The sequence below is a fragment of the Oncorhynchus mykiss genome, chromosome 10 (genome assembly GCF_057628025.1).
Source record: "Oncorhynchus mykiss isolate SJ-2025 chromosome 10, ASM5762802v1, whole genome shotgun sequence".
NCBI classification, from domain to species: domain Eukaryota; kingdom Metazoa; phylum Chordata; class Actinopteri; order Salmoniformes; family Salmonidae; genus Oncorhynchus; species Oncorhynchus mykiss.
In genome coordinates, this window is record NC_143031.1 from 72636608 (window position 1) to 72654525 (window position 17918).

A 17918-nucleotide genomic window follows, 5' to 3' on the forward strand; every position below is an offset into this window, starting at 1 on the left:
TTATGGAGGAAAAAGTAGACACTTTTGTTCCCGAACCACAGGATTAACCGGAGAAGGAATCCAATGCTTCTATCACCATCAGGTTAGTGCTACCAAAACCACATTGACCAGTCCAGGCTTGAATCTGTAACACCATGCTTCAAGGGCAAGAGCCACCAGCTACTTCACACGTGGAAAAGATCCCAGCATAAATCTGTGAAGGTAAAATGGGGCGGGACTAAAGGAATAAGCTAAAATCTTCGACCAACTAGTCTCATTGTACTAGTCTCATGTAGCCATACCTCCAAAATCACATTGTTGTCATGCTGGAGAATTGGAGAATTTTGTATGAGCCAAAACAGAATGGTCTGCTGGGTTCCAGCGGCTACATTTTGATTGGATGTTATATTTCAAGAAACCTCCCCCACATGCCCTTAAAAGGGAAGCTGCGTGTAATGTTCATCACAAGTCGATGAAGGCATTACAACTGCTCTACTAAATACATTTTATTATGATGTGTGTACATACAGCCTATGTTATACACCAGCGATTTCCTGGGCATCCTCACACACTGTTCCTCCTATGGCACTAGTGGCTACCTTTAGTGCTCCGCCAAAGCAAGGCAATTGATTGGTTTGACGTGTTGCGAGGCATCAATGGTTTCCACCCACTTGTAGCTACTTTCTGCCCTGAACTTCACCAGGGCTGCGTTCAGTATGTTTCTACGTTCTGAAACGGTTCAATGGAACGTAAACGGTGCTGTACTGAACAACCAGTTGAAAAATGGGGAGGGGTTGGGTTGTGGGTTGGAGAATGCTGTCAGCATGGCCACTGCCCTTTACAAATAAAAATATATGTAATTCATTGCTTCAAGCCACACCCACCAAACGTACCTCGAAGTCTGTTCAGGAACATTTCGGGGAAACGTGTCATTCAGTACAAAACGTTGCACAACATAGCAAACGTTCAAGAGAAGTCAACACATCTCTTGCTTCCTGAATAGGGAAGCTTGGTTCTCAACAGGGCTAGCCTGAGTAACAATACCATGAGGTTGACCTGCAACAAAACACTCATGTATTAAGTCTCCCACTGCAACTGTAGAACACATTCACATCAACCTGATAAATACTAGACTATAAAAGCACATATACAATCCATTCCTTCAGAAGGAATTTCACAAATTGTCAGATCACAAAAATCATCTAGTAAAAACATTATACTACACATGTTCCTGTGTTTTTCAGAACCATGTAAGAGGTAAATAAAACTACACATTCCTATCCATTACACTCAGAACATTCCAGAGTTCTGGAGTCTCAACTATTTTTACAATACCTTAGTCCCCAAATCCCTGATGACATCACTTGCAGTTCTTCTGACACCATGATGAGGTCAGCTAAAAACTAAGGGTGTGTGGCTTTCATTCAATATTTAAGAATTGGTTAAAATTAGGATACGTTTAGTGTCCAGGTTAAGGTTGATGAGATGAGGCTTCGTAGCTACTACACCCATCTTCAACATCCATCTTCGCTTCCTCTACCTCTTCAACATCCATCTTCGCTTCCTCTACCTCTTCAACATCCATCTTCGCTTCCTCTGTCTGGACTTGGACCTGATGCTGCTTCACCAGATGTCAAACCTCTTGTCTGTCAGGAACGGACTTCTGTCCTTGATTCTGTTGCTGAAGAGCCTGTAGAGAAGAACACTATCATCATCATCATCATTATTAGTTTTAGAACATTACACTACAGACAACCACCATTAAATAGTTGCACCCAGAAAAAGAGACCATATGATCTCACGTGCACACACACACTGACATCACACACACACTCACCGTACGGTGCGGATTGAAGTGTTGGTGGAGACCAGTTGGAGAATTCTGTCGGTCAGAGCATCAGTGATGTCATTGTGACTCAGGCTAAAATACAGAAACAGGAAGAGAATGAAGGATCAGACATTTGTCATGTAGTCACATGGACACACACACACAGAGTGAAACCCACTCACTCAAGGACTTCAACTTTGTGCAGGTGTGTGAGCAGGGGCTGTAGATGGCGGTCTGTGAGTTGGCAGTGGCTGAGGTCCAGTTCTGACAGCCCCTCTGAGTGTTCCAGAACCAGGGCCAGAGATCCACAGGCCTTTTGGTTCAGCCTGGTCTCACTGAGGTCCAGCTCCCCATCCAGGGCTCTGCACAGGGATACTGCGTTCCTCAGCACTCCCTCTTCAATCCCCTCACACACATGGTCCACCAGCTGAAGTAGCAGAGCTTTGCTGGGGCTGAGGGAACAATAACCAGAGATAACATTATGAGACAGCTCTAACTCATACTTTTCTAAACTAGTTTGTCCTTGTGTATCTAACCTCAGCTTGACAATATGCAGGATGGGAAGCAGCTCTCTCAGTGCTCCGTGCTCCACCTCACAGTCTTTAAGGATGAGCTGCACCTGGGGCTGGTTTCGGGACTGGTTCTGGGTCGGGTTCTGAACCAGCTGTGTGCTGTGCTGGCTCTGCTTCAGAACAGAGTTTATGGCCCTACAGTGGTCAGTGGTCAGACACAGCGCCTCCCCCTGGTCGTGAGCCGACAGGTCCACAGAGGAGGAGCAGGAGAAGTCCAACCTGTGCTGCAGAGCCCTGAGCAGCTCTGCTGCTGCTGTTGTTATTGCTGAAGGTGGTGATAGTGCCCCCTGCAGGATCTGAGAGGCAGCGCAGGAGTGGAGGAAACTCAGCAACAGCATCCTGTCAACACTGCAGGAGAGAGAGAGAGCGCGAGAGAGAGAGAGCGAGAGACAGGATTAGTTTCACACCAGCACACAATAAAAACACTGATAAAACACACTACAACTCTGTGATTCACGTCAACTCCCATGCATTCCCCTTCAATTCCAACCCTGAGGGTAAGGTAAGTAAGTGCATTACACTAAGGTTAGGGTTAGTGGTTAAAATGAGTCTGACAGTGTAAAGCATCACAGTTCTATCCATTCTAGAATGGTCAAAGAGTGCCAACGAAACCTGAGTTGGGAGACTCTGTCCAGAAGAGGCAGGATGCTCTCTATCTCCCCCGGTGGTATGGAGGTCCACAGCAGGTTGACTTTGACTTGGTGGCTGTGCTGCAGGGTGAAACACAGCGCAGTACAGTCCACTCTGTCCAGCTCTCTGCTGTTCAGGTTGATCCAATGGTCTGAAGACCTCAACAAACTGGACACACAGTCACTGGCTCTACTGTCATAGATCTGTCTGATGGTGGACTTCACAAAGCTGGAACTGAGCCTGCAGAAAGATGTAGAATGGATTGTCATGGTTGTGTTAAGGTTATAAAAAGGATAACTCACATAACAACTACCTGGGTAGAACACTAATAGTTGAAGTCTATCAATATTAAATAAAGATCAAACACCTCTTGAATATAACCCTAATGATAATACAGGGTATAACTCTAAATAATGTCACTGTAAAATATTTGTTTTCTTCTTTCTAAAACGTCTTTAAATATAAAATTAAGTTCACTCACCTCTTGAATATAACCCTTCCCAGAAAGGGGAAAAGATCTGAGATGTTCTTCTCTAGAAGCCTGTTCTTCCTGAGGTCCACTGTGATGTTGTGGGTTGAATGCTGCAGCAGAGAGAGAAGCACCTCCCAGTCCAGCCTACAGGAGGTCAGGTCTCCACCAACCTTCTCCAGGAACCACCGAGTCAAGTCCTTGTCCTGAGCTTCATACACAACTACAGCCAGCTGCTGCAGGGTGTCTGAGTGCAGTCTAGGAGGTTGGAACATAAAGGCAGTAAATAACACAAATATAAATAAGAACACATACATAAGTTACTACTTCTACTTATTGCTACCACTTTTTAAAAAACAACAGCTTCAAACTGACCTGAGAGTGAGAGGGCCTTGGTGACAAAGTAGTGTGATGAGAGAGTGACCCTGGATGCAGAAGTCAGTCAGGTCCAGACACTGCACCGTCCAGAGTCTCAGCAGGGACGCCACACTACTCAGAGCCCTGGATAACACTTTCTCTGGTGGCTGGCTGCTCTTTAGGACCAGGGAGAGCTCTGGGACAGTCAGTGGAGAACCCCCTCTCCCTGTCCTCCTAGCCAGTCTGGCCAGTCTCACTGCCATGCCCACATTCAGCCTGGAATAAAATAAAATAAACTCAAGCCACTTTTAAACAGAGAAACCTTGTCAGATAAAATGCACAATAAGAAATCAAACTAAATAGACCTGTAAAATCGAGCTTACAAAACATACCTGAGCTTGTGTAGCTGTGATACATGTGTGAAGAGAAGTGAGGCTCCTTTCAGAGACATCTTGCTGGGGGTGAGAGTGAGGTCCACTCTGGAGGCACAGAGGCCAAGCACTCTCACCACAGACCTGCAGGTTTTCCTGGGTAACTGTCCTCCCAGTGACAGGGTGGAGCCCAAGGCCTGGAGGAGAGAGGCCAACTGCTGGGCATCCTCTCTGGACCTCACAGGGATGGATTCACACACACGCTGGAAGAACCTGTCAGAATCACAGCTGAAACAGCAGAACATGAGGGACACATGAAATCAAACGACAGTTAGAATACATGAATATTGAACTGTCGCATGGAAAAGTAATACCATGTGATGTTACAGAGAAAGTTACATAATATGCCATGACATAACGTAATACGAGTTTTATAGATCAGGTATTCTGAGTAAACATTGAGGTTTCATGTTACAAGATTTCATAAAGACACATCACTATTAGCATCACATAATCACTAACCACACACATTATGTTCAGACTCACCTCAGCTGTGAGATATAGGGCAGACACTGAAGGAAACTCCTCACTTCACTCTCTTCATCTGACCAGCCTTTCAGCTGTACTGGTTTCTTCTCTGGTTGGAGTTTCAGCACTTCTAGGAGGAGGGAGGCCTTTCTCTCTGAGAGGTCTATGGACCAGACTGCAGGAGCTGACTGGTAAACTGGCTGTAATGCTGGAAGGACACTCCGGCCTGTTTGAGTCTCATAGTCCTTCACATGTGAATACAGATCCAGCAGGAGATCACATTGAAACGACTCATCAAAATCATCCCCGTCACAGAAAGGGAAGGTTCTGTAAGTACACACTGATGACACCAGCTTCAGTGTCTTCTCTCCTGACTGCTCCTCCCACTCTGCTGCTTGAGACAGGAGACCCACCAGGAACTTGATCAGCTTTGAGGGATCAGACCACCATGGACAGAAACTGCAACAAGGACAGTAACAGCTGATTCAGACATGGATGGACACGTGAAACCAGTCATCGCTAAAATATATATGAAGCAGTTATACATTTACATAAATGTACTTCTGTTTGATGAAAAAAAATATTTTAGAGAAATTCAAAATATATATGTGTGACATTTTGCAATGCATCATGTTCATTCAGGAAATCTGAGTATAAATGTTACCAGATTCACCAACATTTGAACTTTTATATTTACCAGGTTTCTAAAAGACAATAATCACTAGCATCACATAATCACTAACCACCAAACATGTTCAGACTCACCTCAGCTGTGAGATGTAGGGCAGACACTGAAGGAAACTCCTCACTTCACTCTCTTCATCTGACCAGCCTTTCAGCTGTACTGGTTTCTTCTCTGGTTGGAGTTTCAGCACTTCTAGGAGGAGGGAGGCCTTTCTCTCTGAGAGGTCTATGGACCAGACTGCAGGAGCTGACTGGTAAACTGTCTGTAATGCTGGAAGGACACTCCTGCCTGTTTGAGTCTCATAGTCCTTCACATGAGAGTACAGATGCAGCAGGAGCTCCCATTTCTGATTGTGATAAACTTCAGACAGTGACAACACTTTCTCTACAGTTGTTTGTATGGTTTCTCTCTCATGGAGGGCTGCTTGAAGACACAGATTCAGTAGGAATGTCTTCTCTCTCTTTCTCCACTCTTCAGGTGATCCTATCTGATCCTGTGGTGGAGCAAACCTGAACAAACAGTGTAACATTAAAGAGATGAAGAAAGTGTTGGATGGAGGATATGAATTTTGAATGGTTACATTATAGTAGATAAAGTACAACTATCTCTCTGCACTCATCATGCACTTCAATTGTTCCGTAGACTACAAAGTAAGATTGCATCTTTTCAAAACAGTATGTGTATACTTAGCATATTAGGCTAATGCAGAAAGCTACAAACAAACCTCTCTGAAGGGAAATAAAGGGACAGACAACTACAATCCATGAACTGTACTGATTCAACTCACCTCAGCTGTGAGATGTAAGGCAGACACTGAAGGAAACTCCTCACTTCACGCTCTTCATCTGACCAGCCTTTCAGCTCTACTGATTTCTTCTCTGGTTGGAGTTTCAGCACCTCTAGGAGGAGGGAGACCTTTCTCTCTCTGAGGTCTATGGACCAGACTGCAGGAGCTGGCTGGTAAAGTGGCTGTAATTCTGGAAGGATACTCCTGCCTGTTTGAGTCTCATAGTCCTCCACATGTAAGTACAGATCCAGCAGGAGATCCCATTGAAACGACTCATCAAAATAAACCTCGTCACAGAAAGGGAAGGTTCTGTAAGTACACACTGATGACACCAGCTTCAGTGTCTTCTCTCCTGACTGCTCCTCCCACTCTGCTGCTTGAGACAGGAGACCCACCAGGAACTTGATCAGCTTTGAGGGATCAGACCACCATGGACAGAAACTGCAACAAGGACAGTAACAGCTGATTCAGACATGGATGGACACATGAAACCAGTCATCACTAAAATATATATGAAGTAGTTATACATTTACATAATGTGCTTCTGTTTTATGAAAAATATATCATTTTAGATAGACATTGTTAATTCATGTGACATTTTGTATGTCCATTCAGGAAATCTGAGTATAAATGTTACCAGATTCACCAACACTTGAACTTTTATATTTACCAGGTTTCTAAAAGACAATAATCACTAGCATCACATAATCACTAACCACCACACATGTTCAGACTCACCTCAGCTGTGAGATGTAAGGCAGACACTGAAGGAAACTCCTCACTTCACTCCCTTCATCTGACCAGCCTTTCAGCTGTACTGGTTTCTTCTCTGGTTGGAGTTTCAGCACTTCTAGGAGGAGGGAGACCTTTCTCTTTCTGAGGTCTATGGACCAGACTGCAGGAGCTGACTGGTAAACTGGCTGTAATGCTGGAAGGACACTCCTGCCTGTTTGAGTCTCATAGTCCTTCACATGAGAATACAGATCCAGCAGGAGCTCCCATTTCTGATTGTGATAAACTTCAGACAGTGACAACACTTTCCCTACAGTTGTTTGTATGGTTTCTCTCTCATGGAGGGCTGCTTGAAGACACAGATTCAGTAGGAATGTCTTCTCTCTCTTTCTCCACTCTTCAGGGGATCTTCTCTGATACTGTGGTGGAGTAAAACTGCATGAACAGTTTAACAACAAATAGATGAATATGTGAGATATAATCTGCATTTCAGACGGTCACATTATAGCAGGTCAAATAACATGACTATCTTTCTAAACTCATCATCCACTTCAACTGTTCCTTATAATCATCACCACAAAGTAAGACTGTATCTTTCTAAACTCATCATCCACTTCAACTGTTCCTTATAATCATCACCACAAAGTAAGATTGTATCTTTCCAAAACAGTATGTGTATGTTTAGCATATTCGGTTGTTACGAACAAACTTCCTTTTAAAAAGGGAAATACAGGGACAGACAACAATCTCTGAGCTGTACTGATCCAACTCACCTGAGCTGTACTGATCCAACTCACCTGAGCTGTACTGATCCAACTCACCTGAGCTGTACTGATCCAACTCACCTCAGCTGTGAGATGTAGGGCAGACACTGAAGGAAACTCCTCACTTCACTCTCTTCATCTGACCAGCCTTTCAGCTGTACTGGTTTCTTCTCTGGTTGGAGTTTCAGCACTTCTAGGAGGAGGGAGGCCTTTCTCTCTGAGAGGTCTATGGACCAGACTGCAGGAGCTGACTGGTAAAGTGGTCTCAATGATGGAAGGACACTCCTGCCTGTTTTAGTCTCATAGTCCTCCACATGTGAGTACAGATCCAGCAGGAGATCACATTGAAACCACTTATCCTCATCATCCCTGTCACAGAAAGGGAAGGTTCTGTAAGTACACACTGATGACACCAGCTTCAGTGTCTTCTCTCCTGACTGCTCCTCCCACTCTGCTGCTTGAGACAGGAGACCCACCAGGAACTTGATCAGCTTTGAGATATCAGACCACCATGGACAGAAACTGCAACAAGGACAGTAACAGCTGATTCAGACATGGATGGACACATGAAACCAGTCATTGCTAAAATATATATGAAGTAGTTATACATTTACATAAATGTACTTCTGATTTATGAAAAAATATATAATTTTAGAGAAATTAACTATATCTATGTGTGACATTTCTTAATGCAACATGTTCATTCAGGAAATCTGAGTATAAATGTTACCAGATTCACCAACATTTGAACTTTTATATTTACCAGGTTTCTAAAAGACAATAATCACTAGCATCACATAATCACTAACCACCACACATGTTCAGACTCACCTCAGCTGTGAGATGTAGGGCAGACACTGAAGGAAACTCCTCACTTCACTCTCTTCATCTGACCAGTCCCACAGCTCTACTGATTTCTTCTCTGGTTGGAGTTTCAGCACTTCTAGGAGGAGGGAGACGTTTCTCTTTCTGAGATCTATGAACCAGACTGCAGGAGCTGGCTGGTAAAGTGGCTGTAATGCTGGAAGGACACTCCTGCCTGTTTGAGTCTCATAGTCCTTCACATGTGAATACAGATCCAGCAGGAGATCCCATTGAAACGACTCATCAAAATAATCCTCGTCACAGAAAGGGAAGGTTCTGTAAGTACACACTGATGACACCAGCTTCAGTGTCTTCTCTCCTGACTGCTCCTCCCACTCTGCTGCTTGAGACAGGAGACCCACCAGGAACTTGATCAGCTTTGAGGGATCAGACCACCATGGATAGAAACTGCAACAAGGACAGTAACAGCTGATTCAGACATGGATGGACACGTGAAACCAGTCATCACTAAAATATATGTGAAGTAGTTATACATTTACATAAATGTACTTCTGATTTATGAAAAAATATATAATTTTAGAGAAATTAACAATATCTATGTGTGACATTTCTTAATGCAACATGTTCATTCAGGAAATCTGAGTATAAATGTTACCAGATTCACCAACATTTGAACTTTTATATTTACCAGGTTTCTAAAAGACAATAATCACTAGCATCACATAATCACTAACCACCACACATGTTCAGACTCACCTCAGCTGTGAGATGTAGGGCAGACACTGAAGGAAACTCCTCACTTCACTCTCTTCATCTGACCAGTCCCACAGCTCTACTGATTTCTTCTCTGGTTGGAGTTTCAGCACTTCAAGGAGGAGGGAAGCCTTTCTCTCTGAGAGGTCTATGGACCAGACTGCAGGAGCTGACTGGTAAACTGGCTGTAATGCTGGAAGGACACTCCTGCCTGTTTTAGTCTCATAGTCCTTCACGTGAGAGTACAGATCCAGCAGGAGATCCCATTTCCGACCCTGATAAACTTCAGACAGTGACAACACTTTCCCTACAGTTGTTTGTATGGTTTCTCTCTCATGGAGGGCTGCTTGAAGACACAGATTCAGTAGGAATGTCTTCTCTCTCTTTCTCCACTCTTCAGGGGATCTTCTCTGATACTGTGGTGGAGTAAAACTGCATGAACAGTTTAACAACAAATAGATGAATATGTGAGATATAATCTGCATTTCAGACGGTCACATTATGTCAGGTCAAATAACATGACTATCTTTCTAAACTCATCATCCACTTCAACTGTTCCTTATAATCATCACCACAAAGTAAGACTGTATCTTTCTAAACTCATCATCCACTTCAACTGTTCCTTATAATCATCACCACAAAGTAAGATTGTATCTTTCCAAAACAGTATGTGTATGTTTAGCATATTCGGTTGTTACGAACAAACTTCCTTTTTAAAAGTGAAATACAGGGACAGACAACAATCTCTGAGCTGTACTGATCCAACTCACCTGAGCTGTACTGATCCAACTCACCTGAGCTGTACTGATCCAACTCACCTGAGCTGTACTGATCCAACTCACCTGAGCTGTACTGATCCAACTCACCTGAGCTGTACTGATCCAACTCACCTCAGCTGTGAGATGTAAGGCAGACACTGAAGGAAACTCCTCACTTCACTCTCTTCATCTGACCAGCCTTTCAGCTGTACTGGTTTCTTCTCTGGTTGGAGTTTCAGCACTTCTAGGAGGAGGGAGGCCTTTCTCTCTGAGAGGTCTATGGACCAGACTGCAGGAGCTGACTGATAAAGTGGTCTCAATGATGGAAGGACACTCCTGCCTGTTTTAGTCTCATAGTCCTCCACATGTGAGTACAGATCCAGCAGGAGATCACATTGAAACCACTCATCCTCATCATCCCCGTCACAGAAAGGGAAGGTTCTGTAAGTACACACTGATGATACCAGCTTCAGTGTCTTCTCTCCTGACTGCTCCTCCCACTCTACTGCTTGAGACAGGAGACCCACCAGGAACTTGATCAGCTTTGAGATATCAGACCACCATGGACAGAAACTGCAACAAGGACAGTAACAGCTGATTCAGACATGGATGGACACGTGAAACCAGTCATTGCTAAAATATATATGAAGTAGTTATACATTTACATAAATGTACTTCTGATTTATGAAAAAATATATAATTTTAGAGAAATTAACTATATCTATGTGTGACATTTCTTAATGCAACATGTTCATTCAGGAAATCTGAGTATAAATGTTACCAGATTCACCAACATTTGAACTTTTATATTTACCAGGTTTCTAAAAGACAATAATCACTAGCATCACATAATCACTAACCACCACACATGTTCAGACTCACCTCAGCTGTGAGATGTAGGGCAGACACTGAAGGAAACTCCTCACTTCACTCTCTTCATCTGACCAGTCCCACAGCTCTACTGATTTCTTCTCTGGTTGGAGTTTCAGCACTTCTAGGAGGAGGGAGACGTTTCTCTTTCTGAGATCTATGAACCAGACTGCAGGAGCTGGCTGGTAAAGTGGCTGTAATGCTGGAAGGACACTCCTGCCTGTTTGAGTCTCATAGTCCTTCACATGTGAATACAGATCCAGCAGGAGATCCCATTGAAACGACTCATCAAAATAATCCTCGTCACAGAAAGGGAAGGTTCTGTAAGTACACACTGATGACACCAGCTTCAGTGTCTTCTCTCCTGACTGCTCCTCCCACTCTGCTGCTTGAGACAGGAGACCCACCAGGAACTTGATCAGCTTTGAGGGATCAGACCACCATGGATAGAAACTGCAACAAGGACAGTAACAGCTGATTCAGACATGGATGGACACATGAAACCAGTCATCACTAAAATATATATGAAGTAGTTATACATTTATATAATGCACTTTTGTTTATATTATTTTAGAGAAATTCAAAATATATATGTGTGACATTTCTTAATGCAACATGTTCATTCAGGAAATCTGAGTATAAATGTTACCAGATTCACAAAAATTTTTACTTTTATATTTACCAGGTTTCTAAAAGACAATAATCACTAGCATCACATAATCACTAACCACCACACATGTTCAGACTCACCTCAGCTGTGAGATGTAGGGCAGACACTGAAGGAAACTCCTCACTTCACTCTCTTCATCTGACCAGTCCCACAGCTCTACTGATTTCTTCTCTGGTTGGAGTTTCAGCACTTCTAGGAGGAGGGAAGCCTTTCTCTCTGAGAGGTCTATGCACCAGACTGCAGGAGCTGACTGGTAAACTGTCTGTAATGCTGGAAGGACACTCCTGCCTGTTTGAGTCTCATAGTCCTTCACGTGAGAGTACAGATGCAGCAGGAGCTCCCATTTCTGATCGTGATAAACTTCAGACAGTGACAACACTTTCTCTACAGTTGTTTGTATGGTTTCTCTCTCATGGAGGGCTGCTTGAAGACACAGATTCAGTAGGAATGTCTTCTCTCTCTTTCTCCACTCTTCAGGGGATCCTATCTGATCCTGTGGTGGAGCAAACCTGAACAAACAGTGTAACATTAAAGAGATGAAGAAAGTGTTGGATGGAGGATATGAATTTTGAATGGTTACATTATAGTAGATAAAGTACAACTATCTCTCTGCACTCATCATGCACTTCAATTGTTCCGTAGACTACAAAGTAAGATTGCATCTTTTCAAAACAGTATGTGTATACTTAGCATATTAGGCTAATGCAGAAAGCTACAAACAAACCTCTCTGAAGGGAAATAAAGGGACAGACAACTACAATCCATGAACTGTACTGATTCAACTCACCTCAGCTGTGAGATGTAGGGCAGACACTGAAGGAAACTCCTCACTTCACTCTCTTCATCTGACCAGCCTTTCAGCTCTACTGATTTCTTCTCTGGTTGGAGTTTCAGCACCTCTAGGAGGAGGGAGACCTTTCTCTCTGAGAGGTCTATGGACCAGACTGCAGGAGCTGACTGGTAAAGTGGCTGTAATGCTGGAAGGATGCCTGTTTGAGTCTCATAGTCCTTCACATGAGAGTACAGATCCAGCAGGAGCTCCCATTTCTGATCGTGATAAACTTCAGACAGTGACAACACTTTCTCTACAGTTGTTTGTATGGTTTCTCTCTCATGGAGGGCTGCTTGAAGACACAGATTCAGTAGGAATGTCTTCTCTCTCTTTCTCCACTCTTCAGGGGATCCTATCTGATCCTGTGGTGGAGCAAACCTGAACAAACAGTGTAACATTAAAGAGATGAAGAAAGTGTTGGATGGAGGATATGAATTTTGAATGGTTACATTATAGTAGATAAAGTACAACTATCTCTCTGCACTCATCATGCACTTCAATTGTTCCGTAGACTACAAAGTAAGATTGCATCTTTTCAAAACAGTATGTGTATACTTAGCATATTAGGCTAATGCAGAAAGCTACAAACAAACCTCTCTGAAGGGAAATAAAGGGACAGACAACTACAATCCATGAACTGTACTGATTCAACTCACCTCAGCTGTGAGATGTAAGGCAGACACTGAAGGAAACTCCTCACTTCAATCTCTTCATCTGACCAGCCTTTCAGCTCTACTGATTTCTTCTCTGGTTGGAGTTTCAGCACTTCTAGGAGGAGGGAGACCTTTCTCTCTGAGAGGTCTATGAACCAGACTGCAGGAGCTGGCTGGTAAAGAGGTCTCAATGATGGAAGGATACTTCTGCCTGCTTGTTTCCTATTGTACTTCACATGTGAGTACAGATCCAGCAAGATGTCATATCTTTCAGTTTGATACACAGAGAACAGTGACAGCAGTGTGTTCACAGCACCCTGGAACGTTTCTCTGTGACATAATCCTGCTTGTAGACACAAATCTAGTAGGACTGCTTTCTCTTCTTTCTCTAGTTTTTCAGGGGATTCTCTCTGATCTTGTAGTGGGGTAAAACTGAACCATAAAGCATAAGAAAGTCTTTGTTTAGATACTGTAAATACAGGTAGAAAGTGACTGCCTCTTTTACAGGCTAAATGCTGTTGCCATGTGTCTATCTTGTTGTATTGTTGCAGTGACTTCTTTGTCTAGATATTAACCTCTTGATATTTACATTGACAACCTATGTTTTTAATCGACTTAAATGAATTAATAGTCACAAAGACATTGAATAAATATGTACTGGCAGTGTAAACACTCACTGGAGTTTGTTGATATGTGTTAAACACTTTAAAATGGTCTTGCTGAGAGCCTCACTGAGAAGAGTTCTCCGATCCCAGTGTAGACAGAGGTTAACCCTCTCTAGGCTCTGCTTCATCACTTCTTCTGCTCTCACAAAAACTCGTCTTTCACCCTGGAATGGAAGGTGCAACTCATTTCCACAGAGCCCAAGTAAGCTAGTGAAGTCAATGTCTGCCTCACTGCGCAGCAAAGTTGTCCAGAGTTGACACAGCATTGCTGGGTCAGATCTATGATCAGAAAAGGGTTTTAAAATAGAGTTTATTATAATTACATTTGTCAAAAAGTTTCAAAGTAGCATGAAACAGAGGTGTTTATAACTCAGTATCTGAGTGGAGGTAGAATACAACATATAAATGTATCATGTTTAGGATAAGGTTAGCCTTATCCTCATTTTATTGACTAGTTAATTGGAAATAAATTGGTGCATTAGATAACTAAATTACACAAATACATAACAAATATTACCTGAGATATCGGACGTTCTTCAGAGAGCCCAGTATCAGCCTTAGTCCTTGGTCTGACACAGTGCAGCTGTTCAGGTCCAAGTCAACCTTTCTCTCTGCAGACTGACTGATCATATAGGAGACTGCACAGCACTGGTGAGGATCAAGATGTTCTTCATCCAGGTCTAGAGTGTAGTCCAGTTTGTCCAGAAGAAGCAAACAGGCCTCAGTAGACTGAGATTCATACAAGCACTGACATAAAAACAGAAGATCTCTCTCAAACTCAGGAGCACCACCTTCTGCATGATCTTGGTTTGTTTGAAGTGGAAGAAATGTGTTTACCACTTCCTTGAAGAACCAATCTGATGTCTTCTTGATCTGTTGAGCTGGAACTAGACCATTTACCAATCGAATATTCCTCTCATTCAGAAGCCCACACATGAAAGGAACCATGTGTTTTGTGTGTTTCCATTCTTCAGTCTGGCACTTCTGTAGAACATCTCTGATTTTGTCTGGATTCTGTAAGAGCCAAAGGGCACCAAAGAACTCCTGCATTGTGTAATGGAGAAATGCAGAGTAAGTGTCTGATACTGTGGGCTCAACCATAATCATAAGAGCCCTCAAGAAAGAAAACTGGACACTGCTTACTTCGTAGCTCAGTTCTGTCAAGTTCATCGTTTTTTGCTGTGTTGCATCGAAAGCCATTTCTGCTAAAGACAATATTTTTTCTCTGTTTTCTGCGAGACACTTGTCGAGATCATTCATCTGTTTGCCACTGTGTTTTAGGATGCAGTAACGGAGGATGTTGATGTACATCTTAGTTGTAGGCCATGGCTGCTTAGAAGCCTCTTGGGTGGAATAATACATGCAGGCAACCACCATCAATGCATACATCGGGACATGGCACAGACTGAACAACTCTAGGTTGTTTAACACAATGCTCAAGGAATCATGGTTTGGCGTAGGGTTAGGCTCAGCACTCAACATCTTTGTTAAGTAAGCCCGGATGGACTCATTACTGAACCCTTTCACCTCCACTCTGAACGAGAGCCAGTCTGTCAGGAAGTCTCCTGATGGAACCTCTGGTCTGCATGTGATCACAATCTTTGCATCAAGGAGGAGGTCCTTGTCCACAAGTTTCTTTATCACCGAATGAGAGGAGAGGTCTGTGATTCCATCAAAAATGATGACAACGTTTTCAGAGTTCTTCTTAATATCCTGTAACACTTCTTCTCTACTTTCTTCTGGCTCACTGTACATGTTAAAGAGAAGGTCCTCCAGTCTCATGGGATGTGTGCTGGGTGAAATGTCTCTCACATCAAAGTAAAACATGTAATCTAGTTCTCTGTGATCTTTCTGTGCCCAGAGGTTCAACATTTGATGGGCGACTGCTGTCTTTCCAATTCCAGGTTTTCCAACTAAGAGGATCCTTCTCTTGGGTGTTTTAAGCAGGTCAGTCGGGGACGTTTCCTGTTTGGCCACGGGGATGAAGCTCTTTAGCTTTTTAGGGCGAGCTTTCTTGCATCTTTTGCTCTTCGTTTCGATTTTAGAGAGAGATGAAGGCACGTCTGTATCTAACACAAGAGGAGTGTAAGAGAAAGTCACCTCATTTCTACACCTCTCTGGTAGGAGACTACAGCTTTGTCTCCATGCAGCCTCTGTGATCTTTCGAGCTTTACATTTCAGCTGTGACTGATATCTGTGACAGGGTTTTGAACCTAAAATAATGATACAAAGGAAAAGCGAGAGTAAATGCACTGTGCCAACAGAAACCCTGTCCACCCGATGCACACAGTAAGCTAAATCAAACACACCTAAAAAAATATATATTTTCTGCCCAGCCAATTGTATACTATGTACTGGATACTAATTGTATAATATAATAATCACTTGCCAACAAGGTAGTCTGACATCTCTGGGTCTTCCTTGAAGGGGAAGCAGCTGATCCATTGCTGTAAGTCAGCGTTGTCTAAGGTCCTCTTCCTTGTGATGTCTAGAATCATCAGTAACTCGTAGCATGCAGCTTCTCCTTTGGCCGTGACCCAGTCCAGTATTTTTCTGGTTTGGTCAAAACGGTCAACTTCTGCCTGAATTTTACTGACTTCCTCCTCCTGAAGAACCTTGCGCTGGAACAGGTTTTCCACAATGAGGGACAGATTCTGGAGCCTTTCAACAAGGAGTCTCCTTCCATTTTGAATGTACTCTAAAGCGGATTGCCTTGTACAAGCCATGTCACCGGGTGTGATTCTGCCCCATCACTGGTATGTCACAACATGAAGGATATCTAGAAGATAGTATATAGTCAGTCAATAGTCGAACAGTCAAATAATGAGGTTTATTTACTCAAAAAAATCTTCTATTTTGAAAAAACATACCCCAACTGAATGTCAATTTATCAATTTATCTATGTGTTAAAACAGGCTTATATTTGGGGTTTTGATTTGGTTCGAACATTGATGTATGACAGTTAAACTATGGTCATTGGGCATGTATTAATCTCTGTTAACCCAGAAGTAAATCCCGCACTTGTGTTTACACATATTAGAAATGGAGAATTCCGCAGCAGGACCAACTCATGGAAAGAGCAGTTGTCTTTAATGTATATGTTCCATGGGTATATAGCCACAAACTTGCCAAATAATTCGCATTTAATAGTTAAAAAAAATAGGTAGTAGGACAAAGGCTGGGCACAGCAGATCATGTGTTGGTTTCACAATCCGTTATCGATTGTTAGAAAAGCCTTACCTTGTCCCCAAAATCTTTCTCGCGTCGTATTTCAGTGAGCTCGTGTAGCTTTAGCTATTTGTACTTTCACTTATACTTCGGCGTATAAAAACATTATTTGGGCGACGTTTGGCTACTAAACGTGGTGTTGTTGTATCACTAAAACTGCGCGCGTTGGTTTTAAAAACTAATACAGAGAAGAAAGGAGATAGGGGGTGAGTAGATAAGAGAGGGGTGAGAGGAAAGAGAGAAAAACAGTACATGCCAGGGTTGACTTCACAAGTGCATAGCGTAGCACAATGTTTTGCAACGAAAACGAGCGTTTCTCAGGTTAGTCCCGCCCCGTTTCTGCCCGTTTATTTCCGTTTGGATCTTAATGAATACACCCCACTTTAGATCCGGAATGTGAGCGAACGGCCGAGTGAACGTCGAACATCAAAACAACGTCCTAAAAAGCCCACCGAGTTCATGAGCTGGTCAAAAAAAATCTCCATAGACAGTATATTAGGCCTACCCAGATATCCTGAAAGTGAATTCTGAGCAGAATTCTGCATTTAAATTGGACAATTATGTAATTACATGATAACATTAATATGTGGCCTAACTAAGACAACACATAGGCTAAGTGTAGGGTGCCTGCCATAAGTATTCAGTAAAATGAATCCTTCCTCCTCCTCTATGACAGATCCAGCCTCTCCAACCTAGTGTGTGTGTGTGTTGGGTACAGCAGAAGAAACGTTGCCATCTTGTGTGGATAATAAAGTATTTTTCTTCTCCTATACAAGTTAAACAAATTACTGAATTATTCAGTACAGATTCCCCCAGACCAGTCATGTCTGATCAGTGCATTGAAGAAGGATGGATAGCCTGGCTACCTATTCACATTGCTCCGACCAACTGACATTTCTTCTCTAAGATGAGTATGGATTTGCCACCCTAGAACGCAAACTCATTCTGACTGTTCTGATTGG

General features: G+C 42.9%; 1 protein-coding gene across 1 annotated transcript; it reads right to left on the reverse strand.

Annotated features, from left to right (window-relative positions):
• Positions 1-470: 470 nt before the first annotated feature.
• LOC110518698 (uncharacterized) lies at positions 471-17303 on the reverse strand. The gene is made up of 25 exons (XM_090187828.1): positions 16969-17303; positions 16118-16507; positions 14872-15941; positions 14246-14772; positions 13741-14007; positions 13067-13495; positions 12366-12788; positions 11659-12087; positions 10921-11361; positions 10171-10611; positions 9284-9712; positions 8534-8974; positions 7784-8224; positions 6945-7373; positions 6207-6647; positions 5500-5928; positions 4753-5193; positions 4228-4494; positions 3854-4111; positions 3491-3736; positions 2992-3249; positions 2344-2727; positions 1990-2259; positions 1817-1900; positions 471-1669 (listed from the first exon to the last, which is right to left on the reverse strand). The coding sequence occupies exons 2-25, from the start codon at positions 16452-16454 to the stop codon at positions 1603-1605; spliced, it is 9249 nt and encodes a 3082-aa protein (XP_090043954.1). The 5' UTR covers positions 16455-16507; positions 16969-17303; the 3' UTR covers positions 471-1602.
• Between the last annotated feature and the right edge of the window lie 615 nt (positions 17304-17918).